We start from the raw sequence: 18705 nt of genomic DNA, 5'->3' as shown, positions 1-18705 counted from the left end.
GCTTATTCTGGCTTTCTTACCGCTCCACAAGAATGCGTTGATCGTTTTATCGAGTTTCTTGTGGAATTCCTCTGTTAGTGTTAGTGGCAGCATGCTGAGCATGTAGTTCAGCATAGGAGTGCTCATCTTGATGGACTCTAGTCTTCCCCACCAGCTAATGAATTTGGGGCTCCAGGAGTCTAGTTTTGCTTTGATTGTCTTGAGGATGGCCTCTTCGTTGTGGTCGAGGGTCGACCTTAGGTCCCTGCCAAAGAGGAGGCCAAGGTATTTTAGGGGTTTCTTTTGCTATGTTAGTCTCGATGTGCCCAGGACTGTACTTGTTGTGTGGCAATTCATGGGCTTGCACTCGGACTTTTCCCTGTTTAATTTGTAGCCTGAAACTGCGGCGTATTCCTCAATTGTTTGCATTAGTGCTGCTATTGAGGTTTCGGGGTTGTTGGTTGTGATCAGAATATCGTCCGCATAGGTCGTTAATTTAACTGTGTTGTCTCTGACTTGAACGCCTGTTATCTGCGGGTTATCTTTGATCATGGCAAGGAGTGGTTCCAGAGCTAGTAGGAATAGGCCTGGGGAGAGCGGGCAGCCTTGCCTTGTACCTCTTTCTAGGGTGAAGATTTCTGATGTGCCCCCGTTGACTACTACCCGGGCTTTGGGGTTGTTATATAGCGACATGACCATGCTACGGTATCTGGCCCCTAGTCCGAATTTGTCCATGCATAGGTCTAGGAATGGCCATGAGACCCTATGGGAAGGCTTTTTCGGCATCTAGCGCGATCATGACTGCTTTTTCTTGGCAGTTGGCTGTGCGGTGTATGAGATGACAAAGGAGTCTTGTGTTGTCCTGAGAGAGCCTATTTTTTAGGTATCCTACCTGTGATTTGTGGATGAGGTGGGGCAGGAACATGTTTAGCCTTGCAGCCATTATTTTGGTATATATTTTGCAGTCGACATTGATGAGTGACATCGGGCGATAATTTTGTGGGAACTGCGGGTCTTTCCCGTCCTTGGGAATGACTATGATGTTAGCCTCAGCCATAGAGTCGGTCATGTGCCTTTTTGCGCACAGAGCTTGAACACCTCGACCAAGGTGTCCTTCAGCTGGTGTTGGAATTGCTTGTAGAAAGCGGCCGTGTACCCGTCGGGGCCAAGTAAATGGTCTTTTAAAGACCTGTTAAGTACTCGGGTGCGGCTGCAATGAGATGCTCGCCAGCCCACGGAGCTGTCTCCGCCGGGCTGACACACACGACGGGGGGGCTGAAGCCCCGTGAGCCCAATGGGTGTTGCGCGCCTGCCCTGGATGAAATCTTAAGTCATTTCGAAGTAAGTTTTTGTTTAACACAGTGAAGTGTTTACTTGATTGACAAGCAGTTTTTAAGGCTCACATCTGCTTTGTCATATGATACTGATGGCATGAAAACTTTTGTTTCAGATTGCCATCCAGGTTCCCTCTCTGCTATTGGAGCACACAGCCCCACTCTGACCAATTGCCCATCACAGGGTGGACAGCGGTAATTTTTAACCCTTGTTTGTTCTGGATGCTTCCAGCGTGTTGCATCGTACTTTATCCTCTTTAAGACACTAAAGGTCCTTTTTAGGTCTCGCCGGAGCCAGTGCATGTGTTGCACTATGAGACATTTATTAAGCGGCTTTTGAAAGTGCTACCACAGGCTTTTGGTGACCTCAAGCGTGCACGCGTGCAGCCGCCACCTCATTAAGTGCATTGTGATCGCTTTAACTTACGTGGCCACGTCACTTTCGCAGCTGCACGGCTAATGCTTTTTTTCTATGCTCCCGATACCTGAGCCTTCCTATTTCAATACCCTCAGCACAAAGCCGTCCAGGGCAGGCCACGAATAGCTTTAGGTAGCCCAGTTCGCGCTGCGAGGTCGGATGATACATGTTGTATATTTTACACATCTGTGACCAACCCTTCCTATGTTGTAAACGCTTCTCCCAACGGATTCAGCCATTGCTGTACTGCTGGGCTTATGCACCTTTCCTGCCCGGATACAATTTCCTACAGAATATTTAAAGAGCCCTGCAGCTGCGTGCTTCAGGGGTATGTGATGACCCGGCAGCAGATGTATGTCACTAAACTCACCACAAGCGTCGACAGAACAAAAGTAGCTGGGGCAACAATGGCACCGGGCATGGGACACCGCACATGAACATTTTTACCACAGCAAAGTAAAAAATAAACCAAGGAGAATACTCAAGAACAGCACACAATAATTTGTTCTCTTAAGTAAAACACATTTATGCTAAAAAATACAATGTTGATCCATCTCAAAATATATAAAAACTTTCACTATTTGTGATATATTTTATACTCTGGTCTGCCTACATGGGTTGCTGTGCTGGTGGACTAAACGTATGTTTCCCAATTGTTAGGTAAAGTTAACCCCTCCCATGCTCATGACAAGCTCAGCTCGTCATGAGCCACGGTTGCGCTGTGCTCCGCCGTGGCGCTCACACGCGGGGATAATTCCCCTGCTGTGCTGAACGTTCCACAGAAATGGGTGTGGTCAAGACGAGCTCAGCTCGTCATAAGCACCGGGGCGCTGCACGTGGCCCCCCTCCCCCAGCAAAGCAGGGGAATTACCCCCGCGGCCAAGGGATTAATAATAAAAAAAAAGTACACAACATTCCAGCTCCTGCTCAGGAGAAGAGCCAGGTATGGCGTAATTCCTTATACCGAGACTTGACGCTTTCTGACTTGGAAATGACCCCAGCCGCCATGCAACACTTTTTAGGAGCCCTTTTGTGTCCATTGTGTTTCCGAATTTGTGTCGCTGCGTTGAACATGGGGGCAGGGACTAGGAGTTCAGACAGGGACAATATGTGTGAACACAGCTTTAAAACTCTTCTACGGGAAGCAATTTTATTTTATTTCAATTATAGTCCAAAGCCAACCCCTGTGTGTTCTCAGACAACTTGGAAACCTGTAGGGAGTCCCTGAAACAGTTGCAGTTTAGTGTCCACTATCGGTGTGCCTTTTTTATGAAGATGTACAAAAAGCAATGCGCCTGCAATTTATGGCAGCCGTTCTCAACTGGTCTATTCGTATCATAGATTGTGATAAATCCAGTTGACCAGTTCCAGGTGGTTTCCACGCCGTGCATAGGGGTTAGGAGTATCTATTGAGCGACCGCGGTAAATATTCCAGTTGATTCGGCTGTGAAACTGTTTCTGATGTCAGCCGGTGTTTTATTACAGAAGGGAAGTGCTCACTGAGGAACATTTCTGCGGCTCACATAAAAGTGCAAAACGTAATATTTAAAGATCCCATCACAAGCATAGGTATAGAACCGCTGAATGCTTGTGCTGACAAGTTCTGTGTACGCTGCAAAACATGTCAGAGAACTATTGTTTAAGATTTTGAGTGTGGATAAAATGTTTTCTTGTGAACTCACACTGTCGAGAACATTAGAATCCTGTGGGCACGAGGAGATAGAAGAAGGGGGCTTTCAGCGTTGAGTCAGCGGGTGGGCCGGGATTCGGAAAGAACGTGTATTGAAGGTGAGTAGCAGGATCGACCAACCACAGTCCTCCTTTGATGGCTTTCCGTGCATAGAATAGCATCACCCACACAGTCCACTTTTAGTGGGTTTCCGGTACACAAACAGAAGCACCCCAACACTCTCCGCCTTTGAACTGCCTTCCAGTGCACACATCGAGCAGTGACACGTAGAACAGCCCACTGCCGCCAATGTAGAGCTCTATGATTGCCTCAGACCATAGAGTGCACAAGTGCCAAAGTACAATCGTTTCGATTTCCATACACACATTTATCGCAATTATATTTATTATGGAGGGCTTTTGTTATACCCAAAATGGTTTTATGCAATCTGAAATAGAAGTGTAGGGAAGAGTTATGGAATACGGGCCAAACCTTCCGACTTTGGACCTGGGTAACCAAGTTCCATTCCTAGCCCTTGTTCAACATCCTGTGGTTTTGGGCAAGTTGTTTAATATCCTTGTGCCTGAAAGAAAACTCCGACCTTCTGTAATGTAACCGGTGTTCATGTAAAGCGCCCCAATGTCCAACACAATTCGTGCTATATAAAACTCCCCCCAAAAATGTATTCTGATGTGTACAGAACCTTCCTGCATACTTTATGTAGGTCGTAGCCTAATTGCATGGCCTGGCTTTGTCGATTCCAGAGGCGTCAGGGAATCATTCTGTATGGTATACGCATAAAGATAATAAAGAATATTCAGAAAAATATACAAGTCTATTGGAGGCATTTTGCTTATTTAGAGGGCAAATGAGGGTGGCACACCCAAAGAGGGGTGTGCTGAGAAGTATGAAAATAATAAACAAATGAGACTACCTGTGAGAAAAGGTATTTCTAATGACTAAATCCCTATACCCTCAGGCAGCTTTAAACTGATTGATACAGCTGATTTCTAGCTGGAAGAACTTATGGAGAAATCTCTGCCTCCATCACGCACATCATTCAACTTCTCAGCATGCTGCACATCAGCCACACTTCTCTACAGCACAGCTTAGAAACATTGACAAAGTCAATAGCTCTACCTAAACACTTATAAGGCCCCCACAATGCATAGCCTATAGGTCTCGCCTTTGGGACATTATAAGTGTTTAGTTATCGAGCACAATATTCTTCATTAACTCCTTGAGTGCTCATGTCGAGCTCAGCTCGTCATGAGCTACGGCGCTCTGATGCTCATGATGAGCTGAGCTCGTCATGACCTCGCCCGTTACATGGAACGCTCGCATGCTGGGCTGATTCCCCTGCTGTACTGAGCGTGCCATTGGAACGGGCGTGGTCATGACGAGCTCAGCTCGTCATGAGCACCGGAGCGCCGTAGCTCATGACGAGCTGACCTCGTCATGAGCACCGGGGCGCTGTACGCGCCCCTCCCCCCACCCCCCAGCACAGCAGGGGAAACAGTCCCACACGGAAGGGGCTAAACAACATCAAGTGTTGCATGGCTAAACACTTATAAGGTCCCAAAAGCAAGACCTATTGGCTATGCCAATGCTTGTTATTACTTCTTCTTCTTCCCCCCTGTCCTGATGAAGACCCTCTTGTAAGGATTTAGATTAGCCTCCACATTCATTGGGTCGAAACGTCGACAACTCCACTTCTTATGCCAATGTGGACAACAGTGTTTTCTTCACTACGACAAACTAAACATAATGGCTTTGAATATTTGTTTTTAGCCCTGTGTCAGGCTGGACAGGCTTTTGTAGATAAAACTTTTGATGTATATATTGCCACTGCCCTTCCCTTTTTCCACTGAAGCCTCACTTTTGCACTTTGCTAAACCTTCCCTTTTCCCATCTTTGGGGCACCTCTGCATGAATCATTCAGATATGTGCTGATTTTTTAACATGCCAACATGTGTTCAATATAATTAAACAATGTTGAACAGGAAGTGTTTCTGAGTAATTTAACGAATGTTATCACAAATTATTGTTTGTTTTCAATTGTGTTCCACTGGGACCATTTTCTTCTGTCCGATTATTCACCCAGGACTTAGTGACGTTTCTGGGTCATACCCATTTTTTGTAACTTCAGTCTAACATAGTCACATCATTCAACTCATTCCATTCACACCTTCATGCACTGACTTGCCTTCTGAGGATGGGATGACAGTGTATTGATTTCATACTTGTAGCAGAAATGCGCTATATAAATGATAAAGGCAATGACCTACATTTATTGTGGCATACATTTCGTCTTTACGAGCTGCACCTATTCTTCTGGAATAGGATAAATGTGTGTGACAATTTGAGATATGCATAAAAAGCGCACTACAGTAGTGCTGCTGCATTACACACCCGCCGTTCTCAGCTGCAAATGTTTTTTAGCCCAGCCACATTTTTTCCTGACAGGACCCAAGACTGATAAAACTCAGCTTCCTGCTTACATGCAATTCAATTTGTACCAAGAGGGTTATTTTTACCAATAGAGGAATGCAATTGAGACTTCTACCAGGCAGTGGCCTGGGGACCCACACACTCCATTAAATAGTTTCCTAAATTAGTGGACAGTGTGGCCTTTGACAATCAGCAGAAGTGGTGATGGGGGTCTTTTTAAAATGTCTGTTAATTAATCTTGTTTGACAACTGATTAGGAATTGGAGGAAATTTACAGAGTGAGATTTATGAACTGCTAAATTTGATACATGGGTTGATGTCAATTATATGTTTTAGAAAATCAGGTAGCCGGCGTGTACAGATGCTACAATGGTATATTTATGAGGTTCCAGATCACTTTGGTGGTACTGTGTGGGAAATTTGAAACTCCACAAGAGGTTTGATGGCGACAGGGGTTAGAGTTTCTCTGCTGAACAACACTAAATCAGCCATGGGATCTCTAAAAAAGAAAGATGGATGACCTGGGTACTGATTGCCTTTTTGCAGACAAGACCTGTCTTCTTTTGGAGTGAAAGTTTCAATCATCGAGCCTGGGGCTTTCCAAACGAATATAACACTCAGAGGAGCCCTCAAGGCGAGCCTAGACGGGATTTGGAACCAGCTCCCATCCGAGGTGAAGAAGAGCTATGGCGAGACCTCCTTAAAAAACTGTGAGTTCTCTGCTCTTTTATGTAATGTGTATTCGGACATCATTTGAAGAAGCCTGACAACATTCCAGGCTGTGGTGCATAAGTGTCAATGAGTGTTCATCATGCTGTTTGTTCGAATGCCTTCATCCTTCTCCTGACAAGCTTTTCTCTCCGATTCCCGTTCTGTTATAGCTGTCATTTGTCAACTCCACACTTGTCACGCTTTCTCTTTTCTGTTTCAACACCCCTGACATTTCCTTATACTTCTATCCCAGCTTCGCCCCCACTCCTGTACTCTCAGATTGTCCTTTTTAGGTTTCACCTGCACATCGCTTGCACTTCGCTTGTGAAATCTCTTGTATTTAATATAGTTTAAAAGAGGGTTCGTAGGGTAACGAGGAGGGGAAAACATGGCGGCAGTCGGCTGACTGCAGCGGTGCTCCGCTCCGTCTCGGTCCCAGGTGCCTGATCTTTTGCGCTTTTGACTCGCTCATACATCAAGTTATGCGGCAGCTTTGAGCAGGGTTTGCTCACAGATCAAATATTTTCCTTTTTGAGGTCCGGGACATAGTTAAAATCAAGCTTTCTTTTTGTTTGTTCTTATCCCGATGAGCCTCGACCATACGGCAAACTACGGTGCTCAGGAGGGAGGGCGCGGCAGCTCCACGGTGTCGATCAGCTGCAGTAGCGGAGGTGAACGCCCTTCCCGAGGCAAGCCCACACCTGAGCTGCTACGTTGGGAGCGAGCCGCCCTGGAGCTCCGCAGAACCAGGCGGATTCGAAGTCTCCGTAGGGATTCCTGCATAAGCGGCGCCTGTCACTATAGCAAGTCGACATTTGGAGTTAGTGCTTTATCGCCCATAAAGTCAGATGGCGGTTTTGTTCTGCCGCTCACAGGAGCCTTATATGTGAGCGAAGTTAACGTATTACCCACTGGGAGTGGATACTACGCCAAAGAGGTGAAAAATATCAGCAACAATCGGAAATCCACAAGCTCAACATTGGCACACATGAGCGCTGTAGAATCTGCTAGGAAGTTAAGAGGTAAGAGCGCAGCAAAGGGCTTGGTGGGGGCCAGTATATCCCGTAAAAAGAGAGCTAAAGGCGCGCTCCAAGTAACTGAGGAGGAGGCTGGTAGGGAGGTTTTTGAGTTAGGAAAAAGCCCCCAAAACGGAGCAAAATGAAACTCAGATCAGGAAACATCCTCTTACCTTTCAACTGAAGTTAAAACAAAAAGAGGCAGGAAACGTGGTAAGGTGAAACCCCCTACTGCCTCCATACCTAAAATCACTCCATCTCTGCGCTCATATTTCAAGGTAGTTCCCCAAGTCTTAAAAATTGGGAAAGAACACCAGCAGTCTAGCAACAATATCACTGATCTCAAACTAGGCTCAGAGATCATGCCTACCAATGGGCAGGTTTTGTCCCCTGCGATAGAGGCCGCCTCAGCTAATTCCTTAGACACTCAGCTACAAATGGCTAATACTGACTCCCCTCCTTTATTACAACCAGCAGAGAAGTCATCTATAGAGGAAGATGGAGAGGGTTTATTGCTTAAAAATCCAGCAGACCTAGCTACAAAAAACTCTGATGCGACAATGATAGTGGATGAAATAGTGCTACCCTCAGTACCAGAAGATGGCTGCAGTGGCCCCACCGGCGACCCTATCAGTGTAAATACAGCTAACATGGAAGACAATTTTGAGGCTGGAATATTTTCTGAACCCCCCTTGATAACGTCTCAAGAAACAAATGGCGCCGTAGGGTCGTGTCCAGATACTATCTCTGTAGCTTCAATACAACTAATGTTTGCAGCACTATCTGCGGAGATTAAGCAAGGCTTTGCTGAGTCAGCCTCTAATCAGAGGGAGATAAGGAGCTTCTGTGAGTCTCTTGATGAGAGAATAGGCACCTTGACGTTGAGAACCCAAGCACTGGAGGAAACTGTGGGGCAAATATCTATGAGAGCTGAGGGGACCGAGGAAGACATTACAAGATTAAAAAAAGAAGATCAAGCCCTTTCGGAGAGAATGGAGCTCTTAGAAAACAACGCAAGGCGTAGCAATATACGCATCCTGAATGTTCCTGAAGGAAGCGAAGGCACGGATATCAAGAGCTACATGATTACTCTACTAAAAGAAACTTTAAATCTTTCCCATTCTATTGAGGAGCTAGCAACAGACATCCAACGCATACATAGGGATCCTTTTAGACATAACCCACAGCGTACTAAACCCAGGAAAATTCTTGTAAACTTTCATACCTACTCCTTGAAGGAACATATCCTAAATCAAGCGCTTAAGCTAAAGTCACAATCATTTAAAGGCTATAACTTTCAGATTCGATCAGATCTGTCCCGGTTCACTTTAGACAAACAGTGGGAGCTGGGCCGGAGGATGGACGCTTTTCGTAATTTTGGTGCTACAGTACAGATGGGTTTTCCCGCATCTCTCAAGATTATGCTAGACAACAAAATGTACAATATTAGATCAGTGCAGGCTGCAGATGATCTTCTACTCTCTTTTGGCAGCAGGAAATAGAGGGAGTAGAACTGAGATGTGTTGAAACACAGCTAAAAAGAGTGCCCTCAATTGTTAATGCCTTAATGCCTTAAAAATATCAAACCTTCATTAATCAAGTAGGATGGATAATGAGAAAATAAAGGCGTGAAATCACCTTGGGTAAAAAGGAAAGAGAGAGAAAAGGAAAAGAAAAGGGAAAAAAAGAGAAGAAAGAGAAGGGGAAAAAAAAAAAAAAAAAGGGTTAGGGAAAAAAAAAAAAATAACAATATATACTTGCCCATAAAACAAATACTATATTCAAAGGCGAGTCACACCATAAATGTAAGAGGCACACAGGGCCGAGATGGGGAAGAGCTAGGGGCACTTACTTCCGGAAAACTTCCGGTTGGTGAGTACAGGGTTTTCCCAGGGTAGGAGGGGGGGTGGGGAGGGCACGGGGGGGTGTTGGGGCACAATCACACTTCAAAGAATGAGCTCCAATCTCTTTATGTAAATAAGTTTTTGAATACATGGTTTTTTACTCATCTCAAGCAAAACAACATGATTTCATACAAATTGTCACATAAACTACTAGTCTTACTGTCAGTCTCATCAAATAATCCAAACTCACAACACAATGAGTAAACTCAAATTATTATCCTGGAATGTTAATGGTCTCCGCACCAGACCTCGTGCTAATAAAATCATGCAATATCTTCGAGATACCGATGCGGGGATCATTATCCTCCAGGAGACACACTTAATTGAGAGCGAGATACTCGAGTTGGTTCGAAGGAATAGATGGATAGAATCCTCGGTTTCAACAACACAAGGATCTAACACACGGGGGGTCTCGATTCTTTTCAAGAAATCCGTAAGGTTTAAGATAATACAACAGAAAGTGGATTCAGGAGGGAGATGGGCCATAGTAGCAGTAGAGTTGGGAGAAATGAAGTTAACACTAGTGGGCTATTATGGTCCAAATATTGACGATCCCTCAGCACTGATAACCTTATTCAACCACTTGTTAAGTTTTCCAGACCCGGTGATTATAGCAGGGGATTTCAATATCACTTTGAACCCACTTCTGGACAAATCCCCTAACAGTAGACAAAAATGTATCTCTAAATCCAGAAACTGTCTTTTAGGTTTAATGAATCAGTATGGATATATTGACATTTGGCGGGTTAGAGAGGGTCAAAGGCAAGACTTCTCATTTAGAAATTCGAAGTATAGACACAAATCCAGAATTGATTTTATTCTTACTAGTAGAGCTTTGGCTGATGACGTTACCTCAATACACTACATTCCAATACATCTCTCCGACCATTCGGCAATCGAGTTAGAATTAAAACTGGCTATGGCACCTCTTGCAAGAATATGGTCCTTTGACAGGTCTTTACTCTCATCAATAGAGGATATTGAATTTTTACAGTTAGAAACACGTCACTTTTTTAACATCAATAATGGTACAGCCTCAACAGGAACTATATGGGATGCATTTAAGTGTACATTAAGAGGCCTCATTAAAAATAAAGTAGCCTATAGAAGAAGGCAGTATATAGAGGAAGTTACTTCTATAGAAAATAACATTTTGGCAGTTCAATCTGATATTGACAATATTGGCTTAATAGACAATCACGATCTTGCCGAAAAACACGTAGAGTTGGATAGGCTAAAGCACGCATTATCGGCAATTCTAGAGAAACGTGTCTTGCAGAGATGGGAGGCAAGTAAGCTTTCACATTTTCAATATGGGGAGGGGGCAGGGAAATTACTTGCCTGGAAAACAAAATCTGACCGGGTCCGTAACAATATTTCCTCTGTTTCATCCGCGAGGGGCACCTTTTCCAGGGACGATGAAATCAGAGTGGCTTTTAGAACTTTCTTTCAATCCATATATCAGGACGATCTAAATGTTACTCAGAATGACATCATGAGTTGGTTGGAAGGTATCTCTCTACCATCTCTAACACCAGAACAGAGCCGCTCCTTGGATGAGGAAATAACCACTACAGAGGTAGAGGAGGCTATAAAGAGAGCAAAGTGTGGAAAGGCTGCAGGCTCTGATGGTTTGCCATGTGAAATATATAAAAAACTGATCACAGAGGTCTCTCCAGTCCTAGCTACCCTATTTAATCAAATTCTAAGAGACGGCGAATTGCCACCTGAATCATGGGATAATGCCACTATAACCCTCATCTTGAAGCCTGGCAAACCCTCTTCAGATTGTGGCTCATATCGGCCTATTTCTATTTTAAACGCCGACTACAAAATCTTTGCCACTATACTGGCCAGTCGGTTGGGCCGGGTAGCGCCTGATATTATAGCTCCGAACCAAAAAGGGTTTTTAAAGGGGAGACAGCTTTGTGAGCTCACTTATGAATTACTAGGCTCTATAGATATTGCTATAAAAGAGGCTATCCCCTTGGCTGTCCTCACGTTGGATGCTACCAAGGCCTTCGACAGGGTGAATTGGTTGTACCTGTCGGAGGCCTTGAGGAAGTTCAACGTAGGGGATAGATTTCGCAGAACGATAAATTTGTTATATCGTTGCCCATCTGCTTCACTCCTGATAAACGGTGGTTTGACTGAGCCATTCAGGGTTACGAGAGGAACTAGACAGGGTTGTCCCCTGTCCCCCCTCCTTTTTGATGTATACATCGAACCTTTTGCCCAAACCTTAAGAGACAATACACTCATTAAACCTTTTATTTTTGGTGGCTGGGTTAAAAAGGTGGCACTTTATGCGGATGATATTATGATTTTTACTACAAGTGATGATGAAGCATACCCAGAGATAATCGATCTGGCTCTCAAATTTGGCAAAGTCTCAGGGTATGAGATTAATGCCCTAAAGACAGAGTCAATGTCCTGGAATACTAATAGAACTGACAATAACGGGACATCCAAACCCCGAATTCGCTACCTGGGGATAAACATAATTAAAGACATCAATTTGATTGCTTCTCTAAACTTCACCAAAATAGCTGCAGAGTGCCGGAAACTTATGAGAGACTGGTCACATCTTCCGCTTACTGTTTTGGGTAAGGTTAACCTGGTTAAGATGAGTATCTTGCCGAAGGTTTCTTTTTTGTTTAATTCAATTCCACTTTTTTTTTATTCAAAGTTAATCTCAAAGCTACAGAGCGCGATTACCAGCTTTATTTGGAATAGTAAGAGCCCCAGAATCTCGTGGAAAAAAATCAGACGTCGTAGGGAGAAGGGAGGGCTGGCTGGTCCAGACCTTCAAATCTATGCATGGGCGTTCCAGCTCTCGCACACACGTATGTTGTTTAAGACTCCTACATCAACAGGGATGGGCCTTTTTTTTCTACACTATTGGAATGTGAAAGAGTAGACCAAACTGGTTTTTTGTTCAAATTTGGAGACCCCAAATTCTTTAAGAAAATAAAATTGAAAGTTTTCAAGGGATTGCATCTACTTGGTATAAAGTGAGGCAAGCGACTAATGTTGGCTACTACTCTGGGAAGGCTCCTATATGGAACTTACCCGCTCCCCCCTCATGGACAATGGATGCACTTACCAACCCGCTAATAGAAGCTGGTATCAATAGTTGGGATGATTTGTTTATGGATGGATCACTGCTTCCATGGGACTATTTAATAAATTAAGTAGGCCCAAGACTCTCGAGATTTAAATATATTCAGATCTCCAGCTGGTCACAGTCATATAAAGAGCAGCCAGTACGGATTAGTAAGCTGCCTATAGGAGGTTATAGTGACTTGGTAACTTGCCTTCTAGACAGCCCAGCGGCAAAGAAAGAAATCTCACGTTGGTGTAATAAAATAATCGATGAAGTAGATGCTAACTTCCATTTACCGACATCACTATGGGCTGAATTAATGCCAGGTTTAGATGTGGAGGAGCTCTGGATGGCTTCTTGCTCAACACTCTGGGACCTAGTCAAACCTGCGTGGCTTCGTAGGAACCACCTTTTCACTATACATAGGGCATACTATTCCCCGCATAGGCTGACTACGTTTTCTCTAACAGGCCCAGTCTTATGCCCAAGATGCGGGTTAATCGCAGCATCAGACACCCACATGTTCTATGACTGTCCAAATTTATTCGCTTATTGGGAAGCCATTAGTAATAAGCTATCACAATCTTTGGGTGAACACATCTCTATAGACCTCGCTCTTGTTATCTTTGGTCTTAAAAGTAAAGCCCGCAATGCCGCAACCAATCTGCTATTTTATGCCATTTTAGCGGCACGTAGGGAGATATGTAGACACTGGAAGGATGCTCAACCACCGACAGTGCATGAATGGCAAGCATCACTTCTTCAAATTTCCAAACTCGATCTAGCCAGAGCAGGAAATCCCAATAGGAGAGCTTTCTGGGTTATGCTTGGATAGTAGCGACAAACCTGGGTTGTTTTTTTTGTGGGTTTTTTTCCCCCCAGGTCCAATGATTAATGCGCGCATTGCTTATCCTTGCTACCATGACTGAGAGTCTTGGTGTTATGGGGGTCTCGATAACTCGGGCACTATCTACTAAGGCACAGCCCTAAGCAAGATCAGGTCTGGCCTGTGTGAATGGTGCTGATGGGAATTGGTCTTCCTCCCTAATGAATTCTCCCACCAGCTATACGCTGAGACAGCACAAAACACGACCATTCGCCTTTTTGCTCTGTGGCGGTTTTTTGGTTTTGATAGATTGGAGCCATGCACGCACATGAGGATTAAAAAAAAAAAAAAAAAAAAAAAAGAGGGTTCGTATCAGTTCCCGTTGTCAAATGACTGTGTTCATTCACTTTAGTGTTGAATTTGTTTTTGTTAACTTCCTCAGTCTGCACGCATTTATGTTAGTTTTGCTAAAGCTGTCCACACTGTTTAATCCCCATTCACTGCCAAGATCAGATCTCTTACCACGGAAAAGGAAACAGCTTCTTACATATTTTTGGAATGCTTGCTTTTTATTACTTAGTTGTGTAAAGCAGATGCTTTAGCCTTAGAATGTTTGTGGCATTTTTTATTCATGCCTCACTACCTTTCTTTGCTCTTTGTAAGCATTATCGGATTCATTTTTTCAACGTAATTTATTTGGTCATTATGATCAAATGCTAAATGTTGTAATAAACACTGCACGTTAAAAATTGAGTTAATATACAACAGCGTTGCTATATTTGACTACTAAACAGGCTACAGCTACCTTGCAGACAAACGGGTCATGATTTGTATGGTGCAGTAGGTGCAGTAGCAATTGGCCAAAATGTGTCAGAACTCCTCTAAACACATAATATTGCTATATTTGACTACTAAACAGGCAGTCACAATTCTAGTTACCTTACAGTTAAAAGGGATTTGATTTAAATCATGCAGCAGGTACAGTGGCACCGGGGCCAACAGCTCTAGTCACCCAGCTACATCAAGATTATTGGTAATTTTTTTAACTAAACAGGCAGTCACAAGTGCAGTTACTGTGCAGATAACAGGGTTATGATTTCAATGGTGCAGCAGGTGCAGTGGCACTGGGACCAAAAGCTCCAGGCACCCCAATTAAACACCTAATATTGCTATATGCTATTCCTAAATAGGCAGTCACAAGTGCAGTTACCAGATTACCAGATTACAGGGTTGTGATTTGAATGGCGCAGTAGCCCCTTCCCCCAAAAGTTGTCAGAACTCCTCTAAATACATAATTTTGCTTTATTTGGCTACTAAACAGGCATTCACCATTGCAGTTACCTTGCTGTTAAAAGGAACTTTATTTAAATGGTGCAGCAGGTGCAGTGGCACTTGGGTCAAAAGCTCTAGGGACCCCACGAAACCCAGATTATTCGAACATTTTACTACTAAGCAAGACAGTCACAAGTGCATTTATCTAGTAGGCAATAGGATCATGATTTGAATGGAGCAGCAGGTGCAGTAGCACCAGGTTCAAAAGATGTAGGCTCCTCACTAAACTCCTAATATTGCTACATGTTACTACTATACAGGAAGACACGATTGCAGTTATCTTGCATTTAATAGAGGCTTGATTTGACGCAGTGGCACCGGAGCCAAAAGCTCTAGGGACCCCACTAAACACAGAATATTGCAAACTTTACTACTAAACAGGCAATCACAAGTGCAGTTATTAGCAGGCACTAAGGCCATGATTCCAACAGTACTGCCAGTGCAGTGGCACTGGGGCCAAAAGCTGTTAGAATTCCTCTAAACACCAAAAACTGCTATATTTACCTACTAAGTAAGCAGTCACAAGTGTAGTTACCTTGCAGGCACTAGGGTCATGATTTTAATGGTGCAGAAGGTGCACTGGCACCTGGCCCAAACGTTGTCAGAATTCCGCTAAACACATACTATTGCTATTACATCAATAATTCTATTATTTCCCTCTTTCATTTCATTTTTCAAAATTATGCTATTATTTGCACGCAATATAACACTAGTAACAGGACACTATATTGCCTTTTTGTACATAAACAAGTCATAACACTTTAACTGACTTTCTGTAATTTATATTGTACAACTACTCAGCAAGCTACAACTTACAGCAAAAACAGCTTATTATTAATCACATAGGCGAAACCTAATGCATTTACCAATGCTTATCTTTGATTACTGTCTTTGGTTCCTTAACTTTAATCTTACATTGTCCTGTGACTCTTATCTCTAGACTCTTTTACAGTCTCAATAAAACGTTTCTGAAATTACATGAGGGAGGAAGTGAGATCTGATTGAAGTATTCAAGCAGTAGAAAATCCGGGAGACATTAGGAAGGGACAGCAGTTAACAGTTCCAGAACTGCAGTTCCCAATGCAATGATGCTGTTACATACTTTTTTGGGACTGTTGATCTCATAGCTGTCCTTTGGGTTCTTATAAAAAATTGTCATGCAAAAGATTGGATTTGATGCTCTCGGTGAAAGTTTCTCCGCTAAGGCACAGGAACATTGCCCCACTGCTCACTGAACAGTGGAAAATAAAAATAAAATTATAATAACAAGAAGTTATTATCATTTTATTTCCCTTTGCGACTCCGGACGGGGTGGGGCTTGCTCACAGCAGAGGGAGCACTCCCTCCCTACATGCGCATGACGCTTTGACTGGCCCTCTAGGGCCGGACAAACAGTCATGTGTGGTTGGCATGTTCTCCATTGGGCTGTGTTGCACAGCCCCGTGGAGAACATGCACAGCCTCCCCAGGCTCTGCCTGAGCGGCCAAACAGGCTGCTCAGACCAATCACAATAATGCACCTGCAGCGTTGTGATTGGCTGGTAGAGTCCGGAAGCCTGGGTACTTCCAGTGCAGGCTGCAGGCAGCTGGGAAGACGGTGGGGAGGCGCGCAACGGAGGCAAAGCAGGTAAGTTTATTTTTATTTTTTCACCTTTTTAAACCTCCCCCCCAGGCCCACCACCCCCCTTCAGAGGCAGCCACCACTGGAAACTCTTAGCAATTGCATGTTTACATTTAAACATCGGATCTGGTGCCGTCTATCACTCAGTATGTGGTCTAGCATCGGGCGGACCTGAGCTCATACCAGTGGAACAGAGTCCTGCTTTACCACTGACCCCAAGAGCATAATTTGATCAGGTGTTTCCAGTGGGGAGGAAGAGACACTAAAGCTAACCAGAGAATTGCTGTGATTATGGCTCAGGATCAGTGGCGTAATGCAAAATGATGGGCCCCTCTGCAGAATGTGACAAGGGTCTACCATATCCCACAGATATAAATTGGCATTGAGCGGAATGGAGGGCCCTCTAACAGATTTGGAACCCTCTGAAGGGCTGGGGGCCCCCTGCACTACAGGGGCTTGCTTTACGCCCCCGCTAATTATAACAGGTACACTTGACTGATTCTGGAATCTATCTTCGTCAGGGGCAGCCTTTGGTAATGTGAATATTTACTGACTAAACATACTATTTGGTCTTACTGTGCCATGGCTCTCAACGTGGCTATCGCAGCAGAGGACTGAAGGACGCTTGTCTACATAGCTGGTGGGCAAGGGTGCATATTACTACAAAGGATAGGTGTGAAATACTAGAAGGATAAACAACCATTCTTTCCTGTCACAGTGGACTCTCCAGTCCTTCAATACATTGTTAAGAACACTGTGCTGTCTCCTAACAGACTTCACAAACCTTTTTGCTGGGCTTTCCACCACATTCTCCTTCCTAGGTAAGCACTTGTGTGCTCTCACAAGCGTTAGGGAAGATTGGACACCCAGTGCAGGGCAAGGGATTAGAACGTATGAAATCCTAATAAGCTAAAGATGTTCCCCTTACTTCCACAAAGGTCTTCAAAACACATTATGATGTAAAGTCTTGAAGTGTAAAGATTATGTTTGTAATCTCCAATTGAACATATGTTTCTTTTACATACATGCAGATCACCGACGATTTGACAGCTTATTAGGTGCAATGAAGGCCAACCTGTCACCAGTCACAGACTCCATGGAGCACGGGCTGACGGCTGTGTACCCGCGAGCACGCTACTCTGCCGGCTGGGATGCCAAACTTCTCTACATCCCATTATCTTACTTTCCAACAAGAGTGACAGATTATATCATCGCTAAGCTTTAAGAAGACTTTTCAAACCAATAAGTCTGTGATAGCTTTGGAAAGATAGATGGCATCATGGTTGACTTTATTGGTGATTCAGTACAATGCCTCATCCCTGTGTGGGGCTGACTATAGTGCATGATTTTCCTTCCACTGTTTTTAGCACCCTTGAAAGTCACTTTCCACTACTAAGAGGCCACAAGGGCAGGATTCTAACTCCCACATTATATTTGTCACTGATTTCACATATGACATACATCAAATGAAGGGTCACTGAAACAGCCTCCTCTCCTTGAGTGACACATCTTCTATTTGAGGAAGCTCTTTTTTCATTGGGTGACATGTTATTTGCACCTTCCTTTCTCCTTGGGTTACATCTCATGTGTGGATGATTTTTCCTTCCCTATTGGTAACCACTTTCAACCACTTTGTTGACATCTCTAGTAGTTGTCTTTGCGGGTTTGGGTATATTTCTAGTTAGAGTAAGCTGTCTTCTCTTTGAGCAAGCTCACTTTGCAACTTCTTGGGCAACTCTTTCCTTTGGAGAATGGACCACTAGGACATCTGAATGCTACTCTCACAGCAGATGATGAACGGGAATTTACTTAAATTGCTCTCACGCCTCCTCATACTCAAAACATGTTTATCGCACCCACATCCATCGATGATCTCACTGATTTATCCATGTAGTTAACTGGAATTATATCTACTTTAGAGAGATTCTGTTTACTTTAGGTTTAACAATTTGAATATTCATGTGCACCACCTTGGAGAGCGACATCAATTTCCAAATGCCTGATCAATACAAAATATATTTACTCAAGTTGTTATGCAATGTGTACTAACTTGATCTGTAACCAAATTACCAGTTCTATATGTGTCCAATTATACCCTAATATGGCACCTTTATTTCTGAAAAACTCTTAAATTCTTAGGGCCATATTATCAAGAAAGGGCGATACATTATCGCTGCTTTTATCGACAGGAAACTGCCCCTAAAGCGGCGATAATGGGCTTGATAATATGCCCTTGTGAATTCCCATAGAAGCTCAGGTTAACACCAGAACCTGGGCTTCTATAGGAATTACACAAGGGCATATTTTCAAGTCCATTACCACCACTTTAGCAGCAGTTT

At 43.8% G+C, this 18705-nt stretch overlaps 1 protein-coding gene across 1 annotated transcript in view; it reads left to right on the top strand.

Moving 5' to 3' along the window:
• The window catches only part of LOC144830203 (retinol dehydrogenase 7-like), a 154554-nt gene extending 136161 nt beyond the window's left edge, over positions 1-18393 (top strand). The window contains exons 4-5 of the mRNA XM_078688892.1: positions 6398-6561; positions 17398-18393. Coding sequence (XP_078545018.1) covers positions 6398-6561; positions 17398-17591 — 358 coding nt within the window. The 3' untranslated portion in view covers positions 17592-18393. The remainder of the gene's footprint in view (positions 1-6397; positions 6562-17397) is intronic.
• Positions 18394-18705: the final 312 nt, after the last annotated feature.

This window comes from Lissotriton helveticus, chromosome 1_1, assembly GCF_964261635.1.
Source record: "Lissotriton helveticus chromosome 1_1, aLisHel1.1, whole genome shotgun sequence".
Classification (NCBI taxonomy): Eukaryota; Metazoa; Chordata; class Amphibia; order Caudata; family Salamandridae; genus Lissotriton; species Lissotriton helveticus.
Note: the sequence above shows the minus strand (reverse complement) of the source record. Positions and strands in the feature narration are given on the sequence as shown.